The 22,593-nt window shown below is 45.4% G+C and overlaps 1 protein-coding gene across 2 annotated transcripts in view; it reads right to left on the reverse strand.

The window, feature by feature from the left end:
- SLC35D4 (solute carrier family 35 member D4) overlaps positions 1–21,700 on the reverse strand; it is a 663,061-nt gene extending 641,361 nt beyond the window's left edge. Inside the window, exon 1 of one of the 2 annotated variants that reach the window (XM_086965641.1) lies at positions 21,522–21,700. In XM_086965641.1, the coding sequence (XP_086821767.1) occupies positions 21,522–21,593 (72 nt within the window). In that variant the 5' untranslated portion in view covers positions 21,594–21,700. Of the gene's footprint in view, positions 1–15,073; positions 15,124–21,521 lie in introns of those variants that run through there. The other variant, XM_086965642.1, reaches the window with a different exon arrangement.
- Between the last annotated feature and the right edge of the window lie 893 nt (positions 21,701–22,593).

A 22,593-nucleotide genomic window follows, 5' to 3' on the forward strand; every position in this document is an offset into this window, starting at 1 on the left:
AAGATGGCACCCTTTGAGAGATATTGGGGGGCTCAGGAGAAGAGGCCGACATGAGGACCCAAAAGCTAGCCCCACTCAATGAGCCAGACCAACTTCTTGAATATGAACTGTAGGCCGAGGGCAGGTGCCCGCCAGACTGATCTCTGTAAGTTTTATCCTGGACGCCACTTAGATCACCCCTCAGGGACACTGTACTCATAAATGAACAGAAGTACATTTATTACATTTCTCCTGGTCTGAATGCGCACAGGTATTAGGTGTGATCGGATTGGAGTGCTGAACTGAAGCTACTGATAGGATGTCTCGCTGGGCTGAGTCATATTTGTTCCTGGGATCACAGTTTCCTTTCTGCAGTGGTATGGGGCGTTCAGGAGGACGCAGGGGGTAGTCCTCTGCAGTGTTACACAAGGTTGTGGGTGAGAGGGGGGTTTATATTGAGTAATAAGAGGGATTGATGAAGGTGTAGCGCTGAGTTCTCTTTTCTCTTCACTTAATAAATCTTTGATTTATGGGATTATACGAAATTTTTTAAATGCTACTCTCGGGTGGACATGGAATGTTGGGGAGTTTTCTTATTGTTCTGCTATACTAGTCAAGTGGAGTACAGTTGAGATTCTAGCAGCATACCAAATCAGTTGCTCTACTGCATATAGTAAACAGCTATTTGCAGGTACAGTGGGGTGTGTTATCTGTAAAGTGCAGAACAAATAGACAATATGAGAAGTTCACATAAGATAATTACATGGAATATCTGTGGTCTCAACAATTTTGCCAAATGCCACAGGGTCCATCTACTCTTACATGAAGTGCTACGGGATCAGTAGTGCGCTCCTACAAGAGATGCACCCCCGCAGAGACAGAATAAGCAAACTCCATGAAAAAAGAAGGGGCAAGGGTATGAAACCAATTACTCTTGATACGCATTGAGAGTGCTGGTTTGGCTAGCTCCCTCTGTACCATTCCACTTACACAATGTTATAGTGGAGGAGGAGGGGGGATATCTAATACTTATAGTCATGTTAAATGCACAGGAAATTTGAATTGTTAATGTGTGTGCCCCAAATGTTGATCACATCAGATTCTTTCCCTCCCTCTTTGGGGTATGGACCCCTTATATACATACCAACCAACTCTGGGCTGGGGATTTTAATTCAAGGAGGTGACTTACTTAGCACGTTACTTATCAGACCACTCTCCCATCATGGCATCCTACATTGCAGATAGGGGTTTGCTTGCCCAGGGAATCCCTGTGGTGTCTACAAGCCGAGGCTTTAATAGATGGGCTATCTTTGCAATGGTTGGCAGACACCCTGTCAGCTTACTTTGAGACCAATTAGAACACAAAGCAAACTAGAGCAACGGAGTGGGAGACAATGAAGGTCGTGACTAGTGGTGAATGTGTGTCCAAAATATACAGGATGAAACATGAGACGGAAAGTTCGCTAACAGTGCAGGAAACGCATTTAAGGAGGTAGAGAACTTGCTAGCTACAGAGTTTAACTTGAGCAGGTAGTTTCCGGAGCACAGCATCGGCACTTAATTGCCAACACTGGCACTTATGAGTCTGCCTTATGGTGGTGCTGTTTGTCTTATTTTGAGATGAGTGCACCAACAGTTGTATATAAATTCAAATATGACTAATACCTACCACCAAGGCAATTCTTATAACTTTTTTGGGGCCTGGAATAGTCAGAATTGTCACCCTGGTAGAATGCGATGGTTAGTAGGTGTGTTTGCATTGCCATTAGCAGCACTGGCAGAGGCAAGCTGCAGTGGCCTCCGGACGAGGGCCCTGGCGCTTATTAATTACTAATTAAGTGCTGGCTATCCCCCACTGCACAGAATGCAACTTTATTGGCAAACACATGGAATGCATTATTGGACACATGGGACCGGCTAGACAAATTAACCTCCAAAATCTAGGGACAAATGTTGTACAGAGAACGGGATAAATAAAGTAGATTGGTTGCTTACGAAAGACTTAAAAATGAAATCCTCACTCTAAATATGCGCGCTGTCTACACACAACACCATAGGATGCCCAGGTGATGAATTAAGCCCTACTTAACGGCACTCTCATTACCTCAGCTGTCTACGGAAGATAGGGATCAGCAGAATGCACCCTTGAGCAGGGAAGAACTAATAATAGTCATTACTGACATGCAGAGGGCTAAAATCTCATAAAAGGATGGTTTGACAGTAGAAATTTACCAGCACGGTACACATCTGCTGGATGAGAAACGTCTGCTAGTTTAACAGAAACCATATGGGCAAAGGTTACTGCAAGAATCCGTGAGGCGTACATTGGTCTTATTCCAAAGCCTGGCAGAGACCCTGAGAGAGTCTCGTATCTTCCCTTACTGATGCTAAATATAAACGTGAAGATTCGTAGTAAAGTGTTGGTGAATCGATTGCTTGAGATACTCTCAGTCCTAGTGCATGAGGACCAATGAAGTTTTATACTGCAAAAGAGCACTTTACATAACATACGCAGATTGACACATGTACTGCACGTGGTGGGAATAGCGGAGGAGGAGGAGTACGTGCTTGCTCTTCTTGATACTGATAGAGCCTTTGATTGCGTTAGTTGGTGGTACATGCTGGTGGTTTTACAAAGAATGGGCTGGGAGAGACATACTTCAAATGAGTTAAACTGTTGTACGCACAGTCGCAAGCTAGAGTCCATATGGGGTGGTTGAAATCAGAAATGGTATATGAAATAGAGCGGGTGTAGCGATGGGCTGTCCCTTGTCGCTGTTACTGTTTGCTTTAGTAATGGAACCATTAACCTGCTGACTGCAGGATATGTACAGTTATGTGGAATAAATGTAGGGAACACCATACATGTGATGTCTCTCTATTCAGATGACACCTTGGTGTACATTAGACGACACATACTCTGTACCGGTTCTGTTGAATGTCATGAAAGAATAAACTGCGACAAGTCAAAACTATTCCTGATGGCATGGTTGAGAGGCCTGAGTGTAACCGATTTACTGAAGGTGGACATATCTTGGGTCACAGGGGATGTTAGGTATTTGGGTATCCGTAATATGGTAGCTCAGGAGGCTAGTCACAGTCTGGACATGGTGTCAGTGATAAATGGTCTACAATCCTCTGTAACATTTTGGAATACCCTCCTTTGCGTTATGGGGATAGTGGCTTTGGTGAAAATGGTTCTTCTCCCCATATGCTTATATATCCTGCAGTGCACCATGTATTCTATCCCAAATCAGGTGTTTTTGGTCCTTAAACATTTGCAGGTAGAGTTAGGGTGGGCAGAAAAACAAAGCAGAATCAAGCTGGATACACTAAAATGTGAATGGGAAAAAGGTGGGCTGGAAGCCCCTGACATGGAACTGTACTACATGGCAACACAGCTGCAACATACAGTACATTGGTTAGATGAGGAAAATAATTAGGAACAAAGGCTGCTAGGGGGCACTCACAATGGTTCATTACTGTCAGAATTGCAGATGAAGGTAAGGGGTGTCCCGCGACACCCGTCATACATGCTGCGCACTGTCTGCTATATGAGGGACAAGGTAGTAAGAAAAGTGCTGAGAAGGACCGCGTAAGCGCCGTAGATGGCCATCTGGAGCATAGGGGTGTTTGCCTCTATGAATAGAACAATGTCAGTCGAAAGGTGGAAAAAGAGAGGTTGCTTAACTCCTGCAGCCTTGTATTTGATAGGTTCATCACGTTTGAGAAAACTTAAATGCCTGCTGTTGGACCTGGACAATTCCTTCTGTACGTGCAGTTGGCACATATGGCTAAGGGCATTGAGACCAAAGGCTCCACCTCTCACACACATACAAGTCACGCTACTGCTTCTTCCATGGTGAGACGCTTGATCTTGAATGTATACCAAGTGCTGAGGTCTGATCTGCCAGCTGCAACCTTACGGGCTTATAAGGAGTGGCACACATATGTCAAGAGACCTCACTGACAAGGAATGGAAGCTGGTATGTGTAAAGAGGTTCCACTAGTATCTTCAAATGCATGCTTTAAACTGGTACAGTATAATTACATACTCAGGACTTATCTCACACCAGCTAAGTGGCACAAAATGTAAGCTGCAAAACACACAAGGTGATGGGCGGAATGTTGCACATTGGCAAAACATTCACCCCCAGTCACAGATCTGGGTGTAATCCATCGTTATTTTGCTCACCACGCAACCCCAGTTCAGACATGGCCATATGCAAATCAGTCTTGACCCTGTGCCTCATGGGAACAGTCCAGCCCAAACTGCCAAGCCATGTCTTCCCTGGACCGGAATCAAGCATCCTAGGACCGGTTTCTGGCTATCAGCCATCAACAGCCAGGATAGCTTGACTCCAGTGGTGTAGTGAGCACGGGACCCACGTCTGGGCATACCCTTCCCGCATAGGGCGAACAGCAAAACACATAAGGTGATGAACGGAATGAAGCTGACACATCTGACCATTGTGGCCGATAACATGTGGAATGCACAGACTTCCTCCACAAGACATGGCACTGCTGAGTCATATCTACTTACTGGGAGGAGTTGGCACAAAATACAGGACGCTATGTTAAGGGTGGTTCCACACCGACTAAAAACATATCTCCTAAACCTTACTCCACAGAGAGGGAATAAAAAGTGAATGTATACAAAGAGTTTAAACTAGGCACCATATTGGCTAAGCATTGCATAGTAATCTGCAGGCTTAGCCATAGATCACCACTCATAGCATACTGGGTACGAGATATTCGAATGGTCAGGGGCTGAAGAATCCCATTTGAGAAAGGCGAGACAAGATGATAAATATGCAGGAATGCTTGATAACTTGGGCTGATGTGGTGCAGGAGGTTACTGATCCACCAGTGACAGGCCTCCCTGAAAAAAGACTGAGGAAATTGACGAGAGGGAGGAGACCCGTAAGAGAAAACAAGTGATTGAAACATATCTAGAGTACAGGTTTTGCCACGCTCCTGCAATGACTTCCCAGAGTGGATAAGAGCAACCTAGGAGGGACAAAAACAGCCAGGTTTGGTTGATTACAACGGGAGGAAAACGGAGAGAGTGGACACCAGGAACGTTTGGTACATTCACACCCGCGACCATGGATGGCAAGAGACGCACAGAAACCTAAGGGAGTGAAAACATAAGTAACACACATCTGCACAATTGTTGGTATAGGTGTGAAGGGATAGACTGGGGACTGGGTGGAAGAGAAATGTACGACCTCTGACCAGGTTCATAGTTTTTTGTATTGGTGCATCTTCTTGCTTGCCTGTATATTGACAGAAATCAAAAACAAAAAAACCCAGGGTTTTATGGTCGTCATTAGATCATTTGCAGATATTGGTGGTGTGCCAGAATAATTTATCATCTGTCATGTTAGTGATGCTAACTATTTTTCCCAAGCATAACACTGGAGTTAATTTCTACACCTTCACACCTCTAGCAAGTAGCCTTCTTGTTCCTATGGTGGATTAGAGTGCTTGCTGCAGGTGGATAAAGGCTTTCCTGCATTATCTATTGAACCAAAGGTGGGGCCAATCCACCAGGACCCTGGTTGGCTTCATTAAAATGTCTCTTAATGACTTGACTCAACCTTACAAAAACATTAACATACTGCAAGGATTCTAAGTTCTGGGTTAAACAGCTATCAATTAGAGAGAGATGAGTAGTGTAGAGCCTTTCCAAGATCCCAGCTAAATCTGCCTCTCTCCACACTAGTCTACGGCCATTATGTTTAGTGTCAACTTCACTGAGACCCATATTCATTAGCTCTTGTTTCCCTTCAGGAAATGTCACAACAGTTGTCAAGGGTTATGGTCATTGTGCACACTTCCCCCTCAACTAATTGAGTTAAAAGGTGCCTAGAAACAAATATATAATTGATCTCTGATTGTCAGCCTCTCGAAACATAGACATGGGCATTGGATTGCAAATCACCCACAAACTCTTTAGCATGACACAGATCAAACGTTACATATATAAATATACAAGGAACTCCCTGTTGATCCTGACAGGGACTGCTAAGTCACCACTGGCTGCCCTCCGCTTTTGTCAAGGATAGTGGGTTGACTTCCTAGTTTGTCATTAAGTGCTCCAGCTAGCATCACATTTAAACCCCTATCCTTAAATGACTGCCTGTCAGTAAAGTGGTCAATAAAATAAAAAAGCTGACTAAAATTTGTATTGATAACAGACGTAAAATTATTATACAAATGAATCCCTGAACAATCTGCTTTTGACAAGCATGTACTCAAATTCTATGGCCACGTATATCCAATACAAGGAAGCAGGTGAACAAAGTTCCTGCTCTTGTTTCCTCTCAGCTCATGCCTTGTAACATCCAGCTAACATGACCAATAAACCCAGGACTTTGTGACCATAAGTAGACCACTGAGGCAGATGACTAAGCAAGGTTTTACTTGTTGCATTCCAGCCACCTATATGGTATGGCTCTTCCTTCTTGACTGCTCACTGTTCCTAGGTTCAAACCACGATGCCTCATTCAAGACAAATATGTATTACATACATAACTTATAATGTACCCTTTGCTGAACCCAAACACTCATTAGGCAGCAATGTTCTACACGCACGATTGGTTTTTTACCCAACCAGTGAGAGATAGGGAGGAAACTGTGTGCAAGGGAAAACTTTATCATCCTCACCTTAACAGAATGCTTTCATAGCCCCCACATATCGTCATATACTCTAGGCCTGGGATTCTCCAGAGTCAGTTCTGGTGGGCCGGATCCAAGGAGGTTTTTAAGATAACTACAATCATATAAATGTGGATATGCTAAAAATCTGGCTTGGATCCGGCCCTCCAGGACCTACTTTGGAGAACCCTGCCCGGGGGATTCATATGTACCCCAAGGGGCAAACGGCTCCTAGAATAAAGGAGTGGGGATTTGCCTACAGAGATATGGCTTCACAATAATTCTAAAGCCCACCTAACTAAACCCCATCAACAAAACAAAAATTCTACTAAAGCATACAAAAAAACTGAAAATGCATAGTTTTTGCACCTCTTTCAAAGTTCAGTGCTACTAAAGAAGGGGAAGAATTAGATCAATCAGTTTATCCACGCCTCAGTATGAGGAGCACAGGCCGCACGGATGGGCCACATGGCTCCACTTGAGATAACAAGCCTTGGTCAAACTAGTCACTGAGGCCCAGCTTGAGTCTCTATCTACAGAAAGGAAGAAGTTTGCTTCAAACAAGATACAAAATGATGTGAAGGTTGTTCAAATGCTTCAGCACATTTTTTGTTCTTTGCAATGTAGCAAATTTATGTCCCAAAAGCACTATTATGGATCACCTCTGGAACACACCCAAGCGATTCATCATGCTTCACGGTTGGCGACAGATGAATGATGCTTTTGATCACAAGTGAGAGTAGATGCACGGAAACTGGAATTGCTCCCATACGTGCAAGAGGGAATGTCCTTCCATACCAGGGAGTTACCATCAGGACCATGAAGTCTGAAGTGTGTGAGACGCGGTTTGGGTGTTCCCAGGACAATCAAGGATTACTGAGCTGCAATTGTGACAACTGGGGAGGTTTAGCATTGATGTCCCGCACCCACCAAACTACTGGACCTCAAAATGAAGCTCTTGATTCCCAATGAGAAAGAGCAGTCGAAGGCCTACCCGAGGTGGTGAGGGTTAGTCACTAAGATAGCAATATCACCTAATAAGTTAATGTCCAATGACTGATTTACCTTTATAAAAAAATAAACGTACTTTACTGCACATTAACTGCGGGCTACATACAGAATAGGGAGACAAAAAATCAGAGCGTTCAGGCTTTTTGCTAGCCAGAGGTCTGACACCAAGTGTTAGTATATCTCCTAAGCATGAAGTGCTATATCTTCCTTTCATTTCGAGTCTGTGGCAAATGTTAAGTCTAAGGGAGTGTTTATGATCAGATTCCAACTTCGCAAACAGAAAAAACAGTTTACTCCATAGGCAGAGGACTAGGTTTCCAGATTGGTGACGTCAATGGAGATAGTTTACACCGTGTGCCCAGGCCATGACAGGCAAGAGTGCAAGGCACAATCTCGGCCTTCCAGCTAGATACAATGCCAATGCAGCTACTAGTCAGACACCAGTCAGGTGGCAACATTTCGAAATCAAATGTACAACTTTGTTTACCCTGCTGACGTGTTCTACCGCTGAAAGATACACAAGGTTGCAATGCTTATGGTCAAATAAAGCCGTGGTACGTAGATTGCAGCTAATCCAAAACTCTGCTGCCAGGCTGCTCTGTAAGGTTCCAAAAACATCCAGCATTTCCGGCCACCTACATGACCTACACTGGCTCAGGGTGGAGAATCGCAATAAATTCAAAGCCCTGAGCTATATGTTTAAGATAAAAGCTGGTATCGCTCCCAAATATCTTCAAGCGCTAGTGCATCCTTATGTACCCACTCGTCATCTACTATCTCAAACCGCGGCAAACTTCTGTGTGCCGAGGTTCAAACTTTCTAGAGTGGGTGGGAGATCATTTTCTTATCTAGGTCCATCTATCTGGAATACACTTCCCACCTTCATACGAAAAGAAGCCAACTATTCGCGTTTCCGAATAATGTCAAGACCTGGCTGTTTGATCAGTAACATCTACGGAAGGTTTCTGCACTGCTGTTTGCTCCGTCTTGGTGCCGGGAAACCCTTTTTAGGTAGCTGTGCGCCTTATAAGCTTAACAAACAAATAAATAAATAAATAAATAAATAAATAAAGTGCTCCTGCTACGAAACTGCACAGGCCCAAAGTAATGCCAACACACTGTCTCAAAATGGGTAGAAGAGCTCTGCCCACACCCGGTAAGGTTAACTGTCCCACAAGGGGTTGGACAGGGAACAAAATCCACTTCCAGTTGCCTGGGCACAGTCTAGGAGAGAGCACGACGACTTCGGTGGAGGACAAGAGCTAGTTTAGAGGCTGCACCCCTCTACCTAGGGCAAGAAAGCAAAAAAGACACACAATTGATGGACGGACTGCAGAACTAATCAAAACATTCACCCCCAGTTAAGAGATCTGGGTTAAATCCATCATTCTTTTGCTCACCATGCCACTCCAGTTTAGACCTGGCCATATGCAAATCAGTCTTGGCCCTGTGCCTCATGGGAACAGGCCAGCCCGAACTGCCAAGCCAGGTCGTCCCTGGACCGGAAACAAGCATCCTAGGGCCGGTTTCGGGGTTTCACCCCTCTTCAGCCAGGCTATCTTGAATCCAGTTGCACAGCTGAAAGCCCGAAACCAGTCCCAGGATGCTTGTTTCCAGTCCAGGGAGGACCTGGCCTGGCAGTTCGGGCTGGACTGCTCCCATTGGGTGCAGGGTCAACACTGATTTGTATGTGGATGTGTCCAAACTGTAATGGCATGGTGAGCAAAACAACGATGGATTTAGGCCCAGATCTATGTCCTGGGGTGAATGTATGACATTATTCTGCATTCTGACCATCAATTGTTCTTTTTGCATTTGGCTCCCCTCTACCTGGCAGAAGCATTTGACAGCACCTGAACTTCAAAACCACCAGTCGCAGGTGGACCTTTACAATGGCAGGGTTCCAACTGGACTGGGATTGGCCACAATAAAAATTGAAATAGGCCAGTCCTTGGGGTGTAGAACAGGGAATTGAAAGGTTTATCTCACTAGAACTGAGCAACAGATTTAAATGAGGTCAACGGTTCGTGGAACAGTGCGTTCTCCTTCATCTATCTTTCTGATACCCCAAGTCACAGTGGAGCTGAGTGGTTACTGAAGGCTCTGTGGAGGCAATAAAGGGCACATATGTTTTTATCTGAAGCATGGGTGGGTTAGGAACAACACAACCTCACCAACAGATGCTGCAGGCAATGACTCTTCCCCGGGCCCTCTGATGAGGTAGGATGAAGGAAGCTTGCGATGTAGTGAAGCAGCTGTATATCGAGCGAGCCTTGTGCTCTGGAGTTCATGTAGCCCAAAAACAACTCTCACAATTTTCTTCAATACAGGTAAACTCTGGCTCTTTCCTCCAGATAAGGCACAACATAACATCTCGCCACAGGCGGCAGTCCTGTTGACGCAGAACAACAAAGCAGGTCTTCTTCTTGAAGTCAGGGTCTAAGCTCATTCCCAGCTTGTTGAAAGACGACGGCCACTGGCATTGCCCTCGACTCGGAACACAATTCTCTGCTACACTATTTTGTAGCTGGGCCTTGGACCGAAGAGCAATCCTGAAACCCCATGCTGGTTAAGTGGTCCAGTACTTAAAAGTCAGAGCTGACAAATCACCTCTCCTCCAATGGTAAAATTCTGAGGGACTCCTCCAATCAAAGATTCCATGGCCAGTACAAGATCAGCTTATGTAAGTACCATAGACAATGGGATCCATTCCAAAGGAACTAGTTCCGAGCAACTCAGGTAGAGATGTTTGTTGGGTCCAGATAGAAGTTCTGCATCTAAAATTGATGTGATCAGGCAGGAAGAGGAAAGGAACCTGGTAATCCTCTGGAACATTAATTGCAGCACGCTTCAAACCGAAGAGGCTCTAGCACCCCTAGCCAAGGGAACACCCTATCACCTTACAGCAGTAGGGAGAGAGATATACACCAAGGCCCTGGGTAATCTTCCACAAAGTCATCCACCATTTTAGGCTGCCACCGACATGTGGAATCCAAAGGTTCCACTATGGAATTTTGCCAAAGCAAACATAGTACTTACACTAAACCCATGAAACACAAAAGTATACACACACCTTCCATCCATATTCCATTCGCATGATAGTTAAAGGCCTGGTCAAGGGAAATTGGAGGATCCTTTTACATGGAGAAGCTGGTAGCATCTCTCATGAAGGAGCCAGGTAAAACGGGACGTGCCTTCTGAACTAACCATGCTGCCAGCACCGCCAGTAACACAAAGACTGGTTAGATAGAGCAGTTGCCCCCAACTTAAAGAGGGGCACTTGCAGAGGCATAGCTATGGGCGTCTCTCAATCTGTTTGCATGACCGTCAGGCTTACTGGGGAGAAAAAAACAAAAAACCCAGAGACATTATGGGAAAAAAGAACTCCAGACGCAGCACCACATTCTCCAAACCAAGGCTGGCAACTTCCTATTCCAACAGAGGGCAAAGCAGATTACTCAGTGGATCCTAAAGGACACTGGGAAGTAGTACTGGGCTGCAGCTCTTGGGTGCAGTTACTGGATGCTATTGAGCGCTGGGCAGGCCATCTTTATCAGTAGGAAGAGATAACGACCAAGGTCAGAACCAGTTCCTGAGCCAGAAATACCTGATCACTGGCAGCTGCAGTTTTATTGGGCCACTTGAAATATGACACATTTTTATTAGCTCTGATGGTTCATAATGTTTGTAGCAATTCGCCTCTGTATATACTATACCAAAGTTAGGTATAGTGTGCACAAAGTCCAGTGGATCCCCAGGTATAGTAGAGGCTAAATTAGATAATCACTAACAGCTCTCTTTGTGGTAGTGCGGTCAAGCAGTTAGTCTTATCGGGAGGAGTGTTAAGCATTTATTGTACTCACTCAGACAAGAACTGATGGCACACATTCAGAGGCTGAATCCAGACAAATAGGTAAGTTAAAAAAAGGTATACTTATGTTTTCTTCCTAGAAACCAAGCAGGAATTGGCACAGGTAAGTAGAATGTGCTTTCAAATGCAAAACTTTACAAGAAAATGAAATTGTAGTTGAAAGCTGAATTGTTACAGGTTTGTGTTTGCTAGTACAACTGTTTAGAATACATTGAAATTACTTTAGATAGCTTTTGTGTTACTTTTAAGTTACTTTACTTGGGGTGATATGCCTAGATATCACACTATGGGCCTTACAATACACAGGTAACTAAGACAATGTTGGGTTCAAGCAAAGTTAATTGGGCTTCGATGATAAAAAACAGTTCAACACATAGAAAATTTTGGGAGAAAAATCATAACATGGGTTCCGATGGAGAAAAGAGTGTTATTAGTTTGCAGGTAGGTAAAACTACTTACAATGCTGGGTGTCTGGGGTTAGAACCAAGGTTCCCCAAGGTTCAAGTTGGCTTTCAAAGTGCACCATCAGCGACACCAGGGCGGCCAGTTGCAGAGTGCAGGGTGCCAATGTTAGCCAATGGGGCACCTCGGTTGGGGCTGCTCACGGGCAGGCCACTCCGTCTTGGGAGCCAAGCTCCTATGGTTTAGGTCAGTGCTAAGGGGGTCCCAGGTCAGCACCAGGTCCACACCACCAGAGGCGCAGGGGCGACCATGTGCAGGGTACTTAGGAGGTGTCTGCAGCCCAATACAATCCTATGGAGGTTGCCAGTTTTATTTTTTGGCTGGCTCGGTCCAGGAAGTCTTCCGGGAGGAACCAACTGATGGGCAGGTAAGTTGGAGGGCTTGGGTACATAGGTGCACCTCAGGCCCTCCTTTCCAGGGCGTAGACCGGCTGGATGCTATGGTGACCTTTGAGGTCAGATTTAACCATACAGGGCCACTTACAGTTGGTGGGGGGGCGGGAGGGTGTCTGTGCAGAGGCCAGAGGCTGCAGGCGACATCGGGGAGTACTGGAGAGGTCAACCCACAGTGGACTCGGACTCTGGAGCACTGAGAGACCTCGATGGGACCGGTGGGCCACTTGGACTTAGGCCATAAGCAACGGGTGCAGTGGTTGTTCCAGGCATCGAGTTTCTTAGTCCTCAGCAGGCTCAGAGTTTTCTTTCGAGTTTCATTTGAACAGACCTGTCGTTCACAGGAGATCCGGTCTTTGTTAAAGGCCGTCAGTCCTCCCAAGGGTGCTAAAGTTCGCTGGCTGCAGGACAAGTCGACTTTTGGTGCAGGATCATTGAAAACTGCAGGCAGGCCGGTAGAGTTGGGGGTCAAGTCAGTTCTTCTCTACAGTCTCCTCTGTTGTGCGACTTCTTCGATCCTTCTTGTTCGTGGGCTGCAGGAATCTGAGGAGGCTAGGTTCAGGTTCTCCCCATAATACTAAATGTAGGGGCGTTAGAGGGGTGTGCAGGTTGGGACCAATAGGCTCCTTTCTTGGGATGAGTACACCCCCTATTATGCCACCCACCAGCGGGAGGGGGGGCATGAGCCTCTCTCTGATTGGCTATGTCCCCTCATCTTCAAGATGGAGGGGACTGAGAGGTGTGCTTCATCTCGCCTCCCACACCTGAGAGGTGGGATTGGCAAAGGTGGGCACACCTCTCTTCCTAACTTGGTTTTCCTACCGATTCTCCCACACAAAGTGGGAGTCAGAACCAGTGGGAGCCAGTTGCTGGGGTCAGCAAAAGACAGGGCCAGCTAAAAAAAGGCAGCCTTCGTGGACCCAGCCCTTCCTGGGGAAGGAGGCATGACACCTCTGGTCAGGATGGACTTTGTTTTTGGATCCAGAGAGCGGAGGCCCTCTAGCCAGGGGTCCAGAAACCTGTCAGGTGGTGGCAAATGGCAGGTAGCAAGTCAGGAACCACACCAGTACTGGTCGTTTTTCAGGGAGCATCTTTAAGATGCCCTCTGAGGGCATTTTACATTGAATCCCACACTTACATTAGTGTGGGTTTAAGGCTCTGAGAAGTTTGATACCAAACTTCCCAGTTTTCAGTAAAGCCATTGTGGAGCTGTGGGGTTCGTATTGACCAACTCCCAAACCATATACTCTTTATGGCTTTACAGCACTTACAATGTCTAAAAATGGACTTAGACACTGTGGGGTACAGTACTAATGCAACTGTACCCTCACCTATGGTCTAGTGCACCTTGCTAGAGGGGTGCTTATCTAGGCCCAGGAAGGGGGATGCAGTCATGGCACACAGGGATGTGTGCAATGTCGACTCTTCACTCTTCTCGGCACCAAAACATGCAGCCTGCAATGCTAGGTGTGGGTGTTTCATGCAGTATCCCTAAAGGTGGCACAAAATGTGCTGCAGCCCTTAGAGGCCTTTAACGGTCACAGTGCCCTTGATACCCATGGTTAATTTTACAACGGGCTTACCTGTGGTCATAGATGTGCCAATTGTAGGTACAAAGGTACAGTTTTGGGAAAGAACACAGTTCCTGGGAACCTGATTGGCAGGGACCCAGGGCCCAGTAAGTCAAAGTGCATCAGAAGCCTGGCAAAAAGTGTGTGGGGGGAGTCACTGCAACAGAAACCTACTTTCCTACAATGTTGCATTAATGGTGTCTCAGAATGTGAGCTCAGCAATGTGAGACACACTAAGCACTGAATGAATAGGAGGCGCTCAATGATGACTGCCATTTAGTGACCTAGACTTTTCTCCGGTTGTCAAATATCGAGTTAGAACTACATGCAGATTGCATTGCACTAGCCTCAGGGCAATGAGGGGTGGAGATCCATTAAAAGAAGATCAGACAAATGACGAGCCAAGCCCAGATTTTATAGCAAGTGTTTTTTTCAAGCCCTCCAATGAAACATACTTAATACAACTAGCAGCCAATGTCTTTCTGAACTCAATGCTATGGAGCCAAAATTGACATGCCACAGAGCCTCTGCACAGTCACAAAACCTGGTATTGGTGACTAGGAGGGCAGTCAAAAGGATATGGGCAAAATGTACCCGTCTGTAACACAACTGGTGCTCATGTAAAGCGCTCCGATACCTTTGGGTCTAGTTCGCGCTGTATGAAACTCCCAAAAACAAAAAACACAGAATTTGATAAAGTGGACCTTGATCTGATAAAGCAGGTAGGGCACCAAACGTGAGACACCAAATTTGGTGGAATGGCACAATGGTTGCTGAAATGAGAAACCTATTCTCTCATATATATATATATATACACACCCCTGCTTGAGTTAGATGGGGCTCGGCTGCTGAGAGCATTAACTTCCAGTCTCTGTGACTCTGAAGCCTCAGACAACTCACCTGAATCTGAAATTAAAGGAACAAGGTAGTAATCCCAAAGGTCAACCTGAAAGAGCAACTGATCACAGATGGCTGTTGAACAGATGCAGAGGACATAGATTAATGATAGAGAAGACGTTCACATGAAGATCTTAGGTTAATGTTAGGGAAGACATTCACCTGCAAGATCTCAGACAAATGTGGTGCTATCCAGCCTGGTACCCATGATAGAATACCCAGCTTACCATCACAGTCAGCCTTTCTCTCTCTTGATTCCATTAGTTTCAGTCTTGGCTCCCCAGACAACCCCAGGAGGAAAGAAAGACAGCAGTGATCAGGGTCAATTGGCACTTAGAAGCGTGGCAGCAGAATCGCATATATTCTCTTAGTATATGAATCGGAAATAGAGCGGTCATTAAAGTTGCCGCACAATACTACAAACATTAACCACTAGATCAACAGTGGACATTTTACATGGCATTTACCTAATGTGCACAAATCTAAATCTACCTCATATCTAAACTATTTGAGTATTTATTGATAATCATTGTTGGCAAAAGATTGCCCTCTTCATGACAAACCCTAATCACATCACCTCTCTATTGTAATTAATGTAATTAGGTGCCATCAACAGAGAAGAATAAATGCAACTGAGAGCAGGTCATCCACCTCGCCAAAGCTTTGCAACCTTAAAATGTAACAGGCAGCCTCTGCAGTTGCGCTGCTTGCGATTCACTCACCAGGAGCCAAGACGGGAACCATGAAGCTTTGTTGTACTCCTTAAAAATCAACTCTTTTTTTGACTGAAGCTCTAATCTCCTCAGCAGTGTTGAAAGACTCAGGCCTAAGGAAAGATGTATCCTCTCTGGCCAGAGTAACAGAGACAGTACCCTTTTGGTGCTGCTCTCACGATCAATTATCTAAGTTTCATAATGGAGAGCACTACTAAGAGCTTGCCCAATTATTACAGGCTCTTAGTGGGCCAGATATTCTCAAGCATCACAAGCCAGATCCAGAAGCCATAAGGAGTCAGATGCTTGCACTTCATACTATAAAAACAACATCATAGCCTGAATATTCTCAACTTCAGCTGATTGTGGGGTGCTTTGCATCCTCACGTTTATACTTCTCGCTGCATTCTCCAGTACTTCCCCCTTGATCTTCAAACCTTGGATGGATGTAATGACGGAGTAATAAATGTTCTAAGCATTTAGTTTTTCCTTATTATCCAATCACCCCTGTCTCCAGGGCTGCAATCTGCTTGAAGGCGGTTCACATCTGTCATACTCCGTTCAGGGAGGGGTGGTGCCACAGGCACACATGGGCTATTGGACCACAACTGTGGAGAATGAGGTAATTTGCCTCTGATGTCCTTACGTCAGTCTACTATGACTTAAGAAACTGGGCCAAGCACATCCCTTCTACACTTGACTCTCAGTGTAGCAAGTGCGAGCAGTCAAAGTGTTTTCAGGGAGGTAGCGTGGGAGGCTAAAATTCTGAAGTCAACTGTCAAACGAGCCACAATAATTCACTGTCCTGCCCAGTGCCTGTCTTCATAAAAAGACATGTACGTTAATGTTACAGCAATAGGTACTAGTACACACACTAGTGGTGGGTCAGTACAGGGTTCGATGATTGCATTATGGGTTCTCTGTAAGCGTAACCACTTTCAATGTCTTATTCCCTGTTCCATTTGTGGCCCGATATCTTTTGTATCTACTGGGATTAATAGATCATAGGTGACAACATGCAGTGATTTAATGTCATTAACACACCACCATGTTAGGCAAACAGTTGGTCATTGCATGTGATATTGAGCGAAAAAGTTCATGCTAGCAATGTTAATTTTCTAATGGCAGGTGACTCCTTGTACTTCAAAATACTGACTCTCAGTTATTCCTGTCCAGACCCCTTGTTACCAGTTCACAGGAGACACAGCCTGGGTAACAACAGATGGTACTTCTACAAGGCTTGAGCTGAAAGCATCTTCAGGAGCGACGCTGGACTGTTGGCAGCAGCCTCACTCTTCACTTGGATGAACAGTATGGCAGGCCTGGTCAGTGGGTGCTTGTCTTCGGACGTTGTGGCCACTGGGCCTTGATGCAGCTTCTCCATTATAGTGGCAACAATGATCTCCCTGGGTATGCCACATGTAAGGCAGCAGCAGCACAAGTCCCTCCAGATACTTTGCAATGTTGCTGGACAGCATACTATTGACCTGGTTTGCAGTTTTAGTTTTATTTACACAGTTCACAATAGGAACTGTTCATGGAGACAGGGTTGCCTTTCCATATCTTGGGTTGGTACTGATTACACTCCTGATGTCCGTCGGCTTCTTCTGGGTTCTAAACACACCAGGAACACAGATGTGCATCTCTTTCTGGACAATCTCTCCTCCGGGAGGACAGGCATTTTCCATCCCTTTCTGAGCAGGCAATCAAGGCTTCTATGAGCTGAAACTTCACAGCTTCTCCAGTTAGCTGTGCAGACTTCAGTTGTTGTCTCCTCACCTCTGGGAGACAGGCTGTCATGTAGACACCAGCCCCGGTCTCATTACAGCTCTTCGAGTACTCTGCGGAGCACTCCCTTCTAGGACAGTGAAGCAACTTGGAGCTGGAACAAAATGGGATGGTTTAGATACCACATTCATACAAATTTTCTAAGCAGAGGATGTGGATCCATTGTCTAAGGTACTGGAACCAATTTGGAATGGTTCTCTTTCAAATGTTATTTTCGGGCTGCAGCCTAGACATAACCTTTGTGAAGGTGATGGCTTTCACAAAGGTAGTGATGACATGTCTCCAAGCAGAAGCATCCCAAAATATGAGCACAATAAAGGGCAAGCTTTCTGCACCTCGCTGTCAAGAACCTTCCTGAAATAGCAATGAATGACAGACAAAAGAAGCAGGCGCTACCTAAAAATGCCCTTACCCTTAACTGAGCCTGCTGACTCACCCTCACTCCTTTACCATCCACCAAATGGCAGTGCTCAGGAAGGACTAATCAGCAATCCCCTGATAAAAGGGCATCTTTAAATTTCTAAGGGAAGACCAGTCTCGATCTTCTCTCTGCCAGTGTCTGGCTTCCCACCCTCTAACAATAGGAATGCAGGAACATATTTCCACTGTCTGGGGAAGTTGTATCCCACCCTCCAACTTCTGCCTTGCTGAGTCAGGGGCCATACAAAATGGATCCCACCAGTCCCAGAACTCAGACTCACCGCACACAGTTTTGCAACCATGCATGTGCCACGCATTCAGCAGCCATGCACACACAGACATGGAGAACCAATGACAGAACTAGGGTCTCGTGGTTATATTGCAGCAGAACTTTACATCAGTGATGCCAATAGGCCACAGAAAAATGGCCAGCGAACGACTATTGCAAAGGGGTTAAAACTCAGCGGCCAAGCTACTCCAACATACTAAACCCTGGTATCACACTACTCAGCCCTCTTGCCTCTGCACTGACTTACAGCGTAATTGAAACGTGTGCAAGGCACTGTGCCTAATGCACTCTAAGGAATTGGACCGAGGATTCCTACATCAAAAATATCATACAGGTTGTCCTAGACCCAGGCTTCGTTTTAACGGACTCTTACGAATTAGTGTGCGTGCTTTAACAAACCAGACTTGGAAGTTACTCATATTCAGCTCACACCAGCAAACTTTGGGACGTTCTCCACAACAAGGTATGGAAAGTACAAAACTGCTTTGCTTTGCTTTCAAGTAGGCCATAAAAGCAATGGCTCTACAAACTTCAACGCCTTAATCTCCAAGAAAACACCTACCAACTGCTAAAATACACCAACCCTGCGCACAACAAACTGATCTTCTCAGAAGTCCAAATACATAAAAGACAATCTGGAGAAGTCTCGTTTCCACAGATGGATAAGCTATACCAACCTCTGAAAGAAATAACAGCTGAGCACACTGTCCATGAGATGACATATTTTAAAAACACTGTCATGAAGCGTACTCTGTCATTTCTCACACCCCTTATACATAGGCAAACATAACAGCCACAACATGTTCACCAAGACATGATCAGACTATGTGTCTGGACCTCACTTACCACTCCAAACCCTTGCCATACAGGATATATAACACGCAACAAAATGTACAGACAAAATGCACAGGTACGCCTGCAGTCTGTTCTGAAAGTCTGAGCGCCATCATGCTAGTTGTTTGAAATATGACATAGACATGATGTGACAACTGTACTTCAGACTTACATACAGCATAGACAGAGACACGACTAGCTTTATCTTTGCAAGTGTGTATGTGTTCAAGGTTTCCATTTTCATTATGCACAGAATTTATTCAACAAAGACTAGTGCTCAATCGAATTTCACATTAGAGCGCTACATGACTTATCAAAACACTGAGTCACCCACATCAAACACTGGGCATGTAGTTGCACAATTGAATAGTTTTAGGAACCAAAAATACCTGGTGAACAGTCTGCCATTTCAAACATTCAAAGAAGATAATAGTACAATTAGTGTAAAACAAACATTGTCAAAGCGAATCCGTCACACTTTGCCAATACTTGTTGGTAGAACAGAACATCTCCATAAGGTGAATGGAGCACTGAAAGTCCTTCCACCATTAATTATTCTACGAGTCATGCAATCTGAATAAGAGCCTCTATTTAAAATGAATTCCTAGTCTCATTCTAAAAGACCTCCTGGTAAGAAGTTAATTTTAAAGTTACTGAACTGCCTCCTTCAGAAAAGAGAGACTTCATTGAACCAGGTCCCAAAGGGGTGAGAGTCTGAAAGGTATTGTGTGCAGGAATTAGTCTGTTTGTTTATCGAGGACATTTTACCAAATACAGTCGGTTCCATTCACTGAATGAACCAGTGGACAAAATGACTTGATCATACTGAATAAAAGCTGCAGTTCCTATTCCTTAACTCCCACTCACAGTATTGCCTCAGGTGGGCATTTGGTAACTATTCCCTTATGAATTAAACAATATCTGTTCCCTGGACTACAGCCAGAGGCCTGTAATCCCTCATCCTTTTGCACTCGGATAATGTCTCCCCCAGGGCTCGAGTCGGGGTACCACGCGGGTGGACGGCATCCCCCCACTTATTTTACTGGGAGCTCGATAACTGGAGCAAGTGGAGCCACACATTCACTCTTTGGCCTCTCTGGGGCGAGATCAGAGCTCATTCAGAACGGTGCTCACGCGCTGGCTTCTCTGATACAATCGCATCTAAGAGGTGAACGAGGGGAGGCAATGAGTCTGATGGTGCACGCCACCTTTTGTGATATCAATTCCTGTTGTGACGTCAGCGTCCCCCCACTTCTTTCTTTAGGACTTGTGCCCTGGTCTCCCCTCACGGAGACACTGACCCCAATCTCCAAGGTACCACATTAGGAACAGAGGCTACTGGGAAAAAAGCATTCAAGCCCTCAATGGCAGCTAAGCCCCACAAAATTCTCTAGGTATTGTATGGCCTGCTTGATCAAATTGTGTGATCCTAGACTACTACTATCTCTTATATTTGATTAAATATACTATAATCTCGCTCCATATATAATAAGAAAGTAGGCCACATATATGGCACAAATGACAACTTACAAGCCTCAGGTCCCATTGTTTGTGTTGGGGAGGCATGAATATTCCTAAGTTGTTTTAGAAACGATTACTTTAAAAAAATGCCTCTCAATGAAGCGATATCATCTGAAGTACTAAGGTGACACTTTTCCGCACGCTAAAGAAATAGTTTTCATTTTAATTTTGAAGAGAATTTATCATACTTCCATGTTTGTTGCATGAATTATTACATGCCAAACATTTTCACGGTTCCACAGTTGTACGGGCGCCAGTGGAGAAGTGTGGCTCACTGGTTAGAGCAGGCAGACCCTGAAGCAGAGGTCAGACCCGGGACCAGGGTTCGATTCCCGACGCGGCAGGGTGTTGAGCTCAAATGTCCACGGACTCGATAATTCTCGCTTCGGTGCCTGACCTAATCATGGGTTCACACTCTGCAACTCTGGGCATTAAGCTTGCTTAATCTCCACAACGGCCCCCCTGCGGCGGGATGCCTGGCTTTCACCTTGGGGATGCCCTGTAGGGGCTATCTCACAGGGAAAAACCAGGACGGGTTCCCAAGGCAAGCGCGGAGATACCCCTTCGGGGGTCGATCTGGCGCTATATAAGAAATACAATAACAATAACAATATGCCTGACCAGACACTTGGCCCGGCTCTCTCTCCCTCAAAAGTCCTTAGGCACAGGCTTTGTGTACAAGGGGATACAGTTGTTAAAAGTAGGGAAGCCTGATATGCAATGTTTGACAGGTTGGGTGTTCGGACCTAGCTCTGCACGCCTGCTCTTTCTACAAGACTGAGACAGGCAGCCTTCAAAAATTGCCAAATCCGTGCGTGCACTGAAAGCACGAGCATCCCCAGCCAGCTCATTCATTCGTGGGTGAGAGAGAACTGTGAAAGCACAAGGGAGGGGCAATTTATCTCAAACTAGACAGACAAGCAGAGCTCACGGCGGGAAGCGGTGACAGCTTACAATGTGACAGGACTGACAAAAGAGTGATTGAGAAAATAAAACCTTTACGCTCACGTGTAAAGACATTACATGCATTTGACATGAATTAACGGTAATTCAACTATTTGATTAATGAGCACACGAATAAGTAGAAAGTAAATTTCACTGGCACCTCACCTTATTTGTGAAATAAAAAGCAAAATAAAAGAAGCAAAAGACGAGACCGACAGCGGGTCTCTTTATATACATCTGTCAAAACATTACTCGTCCGACGTGCAGGGGAGGAAGAGATTTCTTTCTCCTGTTGTTGCAGGACCAGGAAATCCGCTGCACGGGAGCGCTGCCATGACAGACACGTTGGCTAAGCGGTCCTCCAATAGAGTCGGGGGGTTTGCTAAGAGTAGACCTGCCTTCTTAAAGGGGAACTGCACTATCATTGAGTGGCAAAACACTGCCAAACACAAGAAGAATGGACCCACGAGAAGGACGAGCCCTTTTGAAAATGAGGGGCGCGCGCTGGCTGCTGCTGAATTCATACTTACCGCTTACAGTGATTTAAAAAATCAAAACTCTTATGAATGGGCTCTGGGACGGCATTCTGTAGTCAGGGAAAAGTCAAGGCGCCAGATAGACAGCAGGCCCCTCCAATATCTACATTAGCAGTACTGCTCCTATGCACAGCTTCTGTTGCCTTAGAAGATAAAACGCGGCCGGAATTTCTGATCATTGTGACAGTTCGAACAACGTTTCTTGATTGTTTACTGTTCGGTGGCAAATGCCCAGCGCTGTGTCAATGTATTGTATTGTATGCATTTATATAGCGCTTACTACCCCTGACGAGGCATCGAAGCGCTTTTTCAGCGAGTAGCACGCTACTCCGGAACCCATAAATGATTAGTGGTGAATTAGTATAGTGAAATATTAAAGTGGTGTGAGTGATGGATATGTGACAGCAAACTCCTTGTTTAAGAATTCTGGTTGGCCGGGTAATGGTTTGAGATCTCTGAGGTTTCCCAGGTCAATGATAGCTTGTACGCTTCAGGTTTGGTGTTGCGCTCTAGTCTAGGGTGGCCAGCGCGATGGCGTGCTGCGCAGGAGCTAGAGCGTGAGAGGGACGCATGCGCAGGGAGAGGCTAAGGAAGGCGCGCGAAGAGACTAACGGCAGAAGCGACCGTAGCTAGATAGGGTTAGACGCTCGGCGCTCTATGAGAAAGTTAATCTATGTGAAACAGTGAATAAAGTAAGCAGC

Source organism: Lissotriton vulgaris, chromosome 4_1 (genome assembly GCF_964263255.1).
Source record: "Lissotriton vulgaris chromosome 4_1, aLisVul1.2, whole genome shotgun sequence".
Classification (NCBI taxonomy): Eukaryota; Metazoa; Chordata; class Amphibia; order Caudata; family Salamandridae; genus Lissotriton; species Lissotriton vulgaris.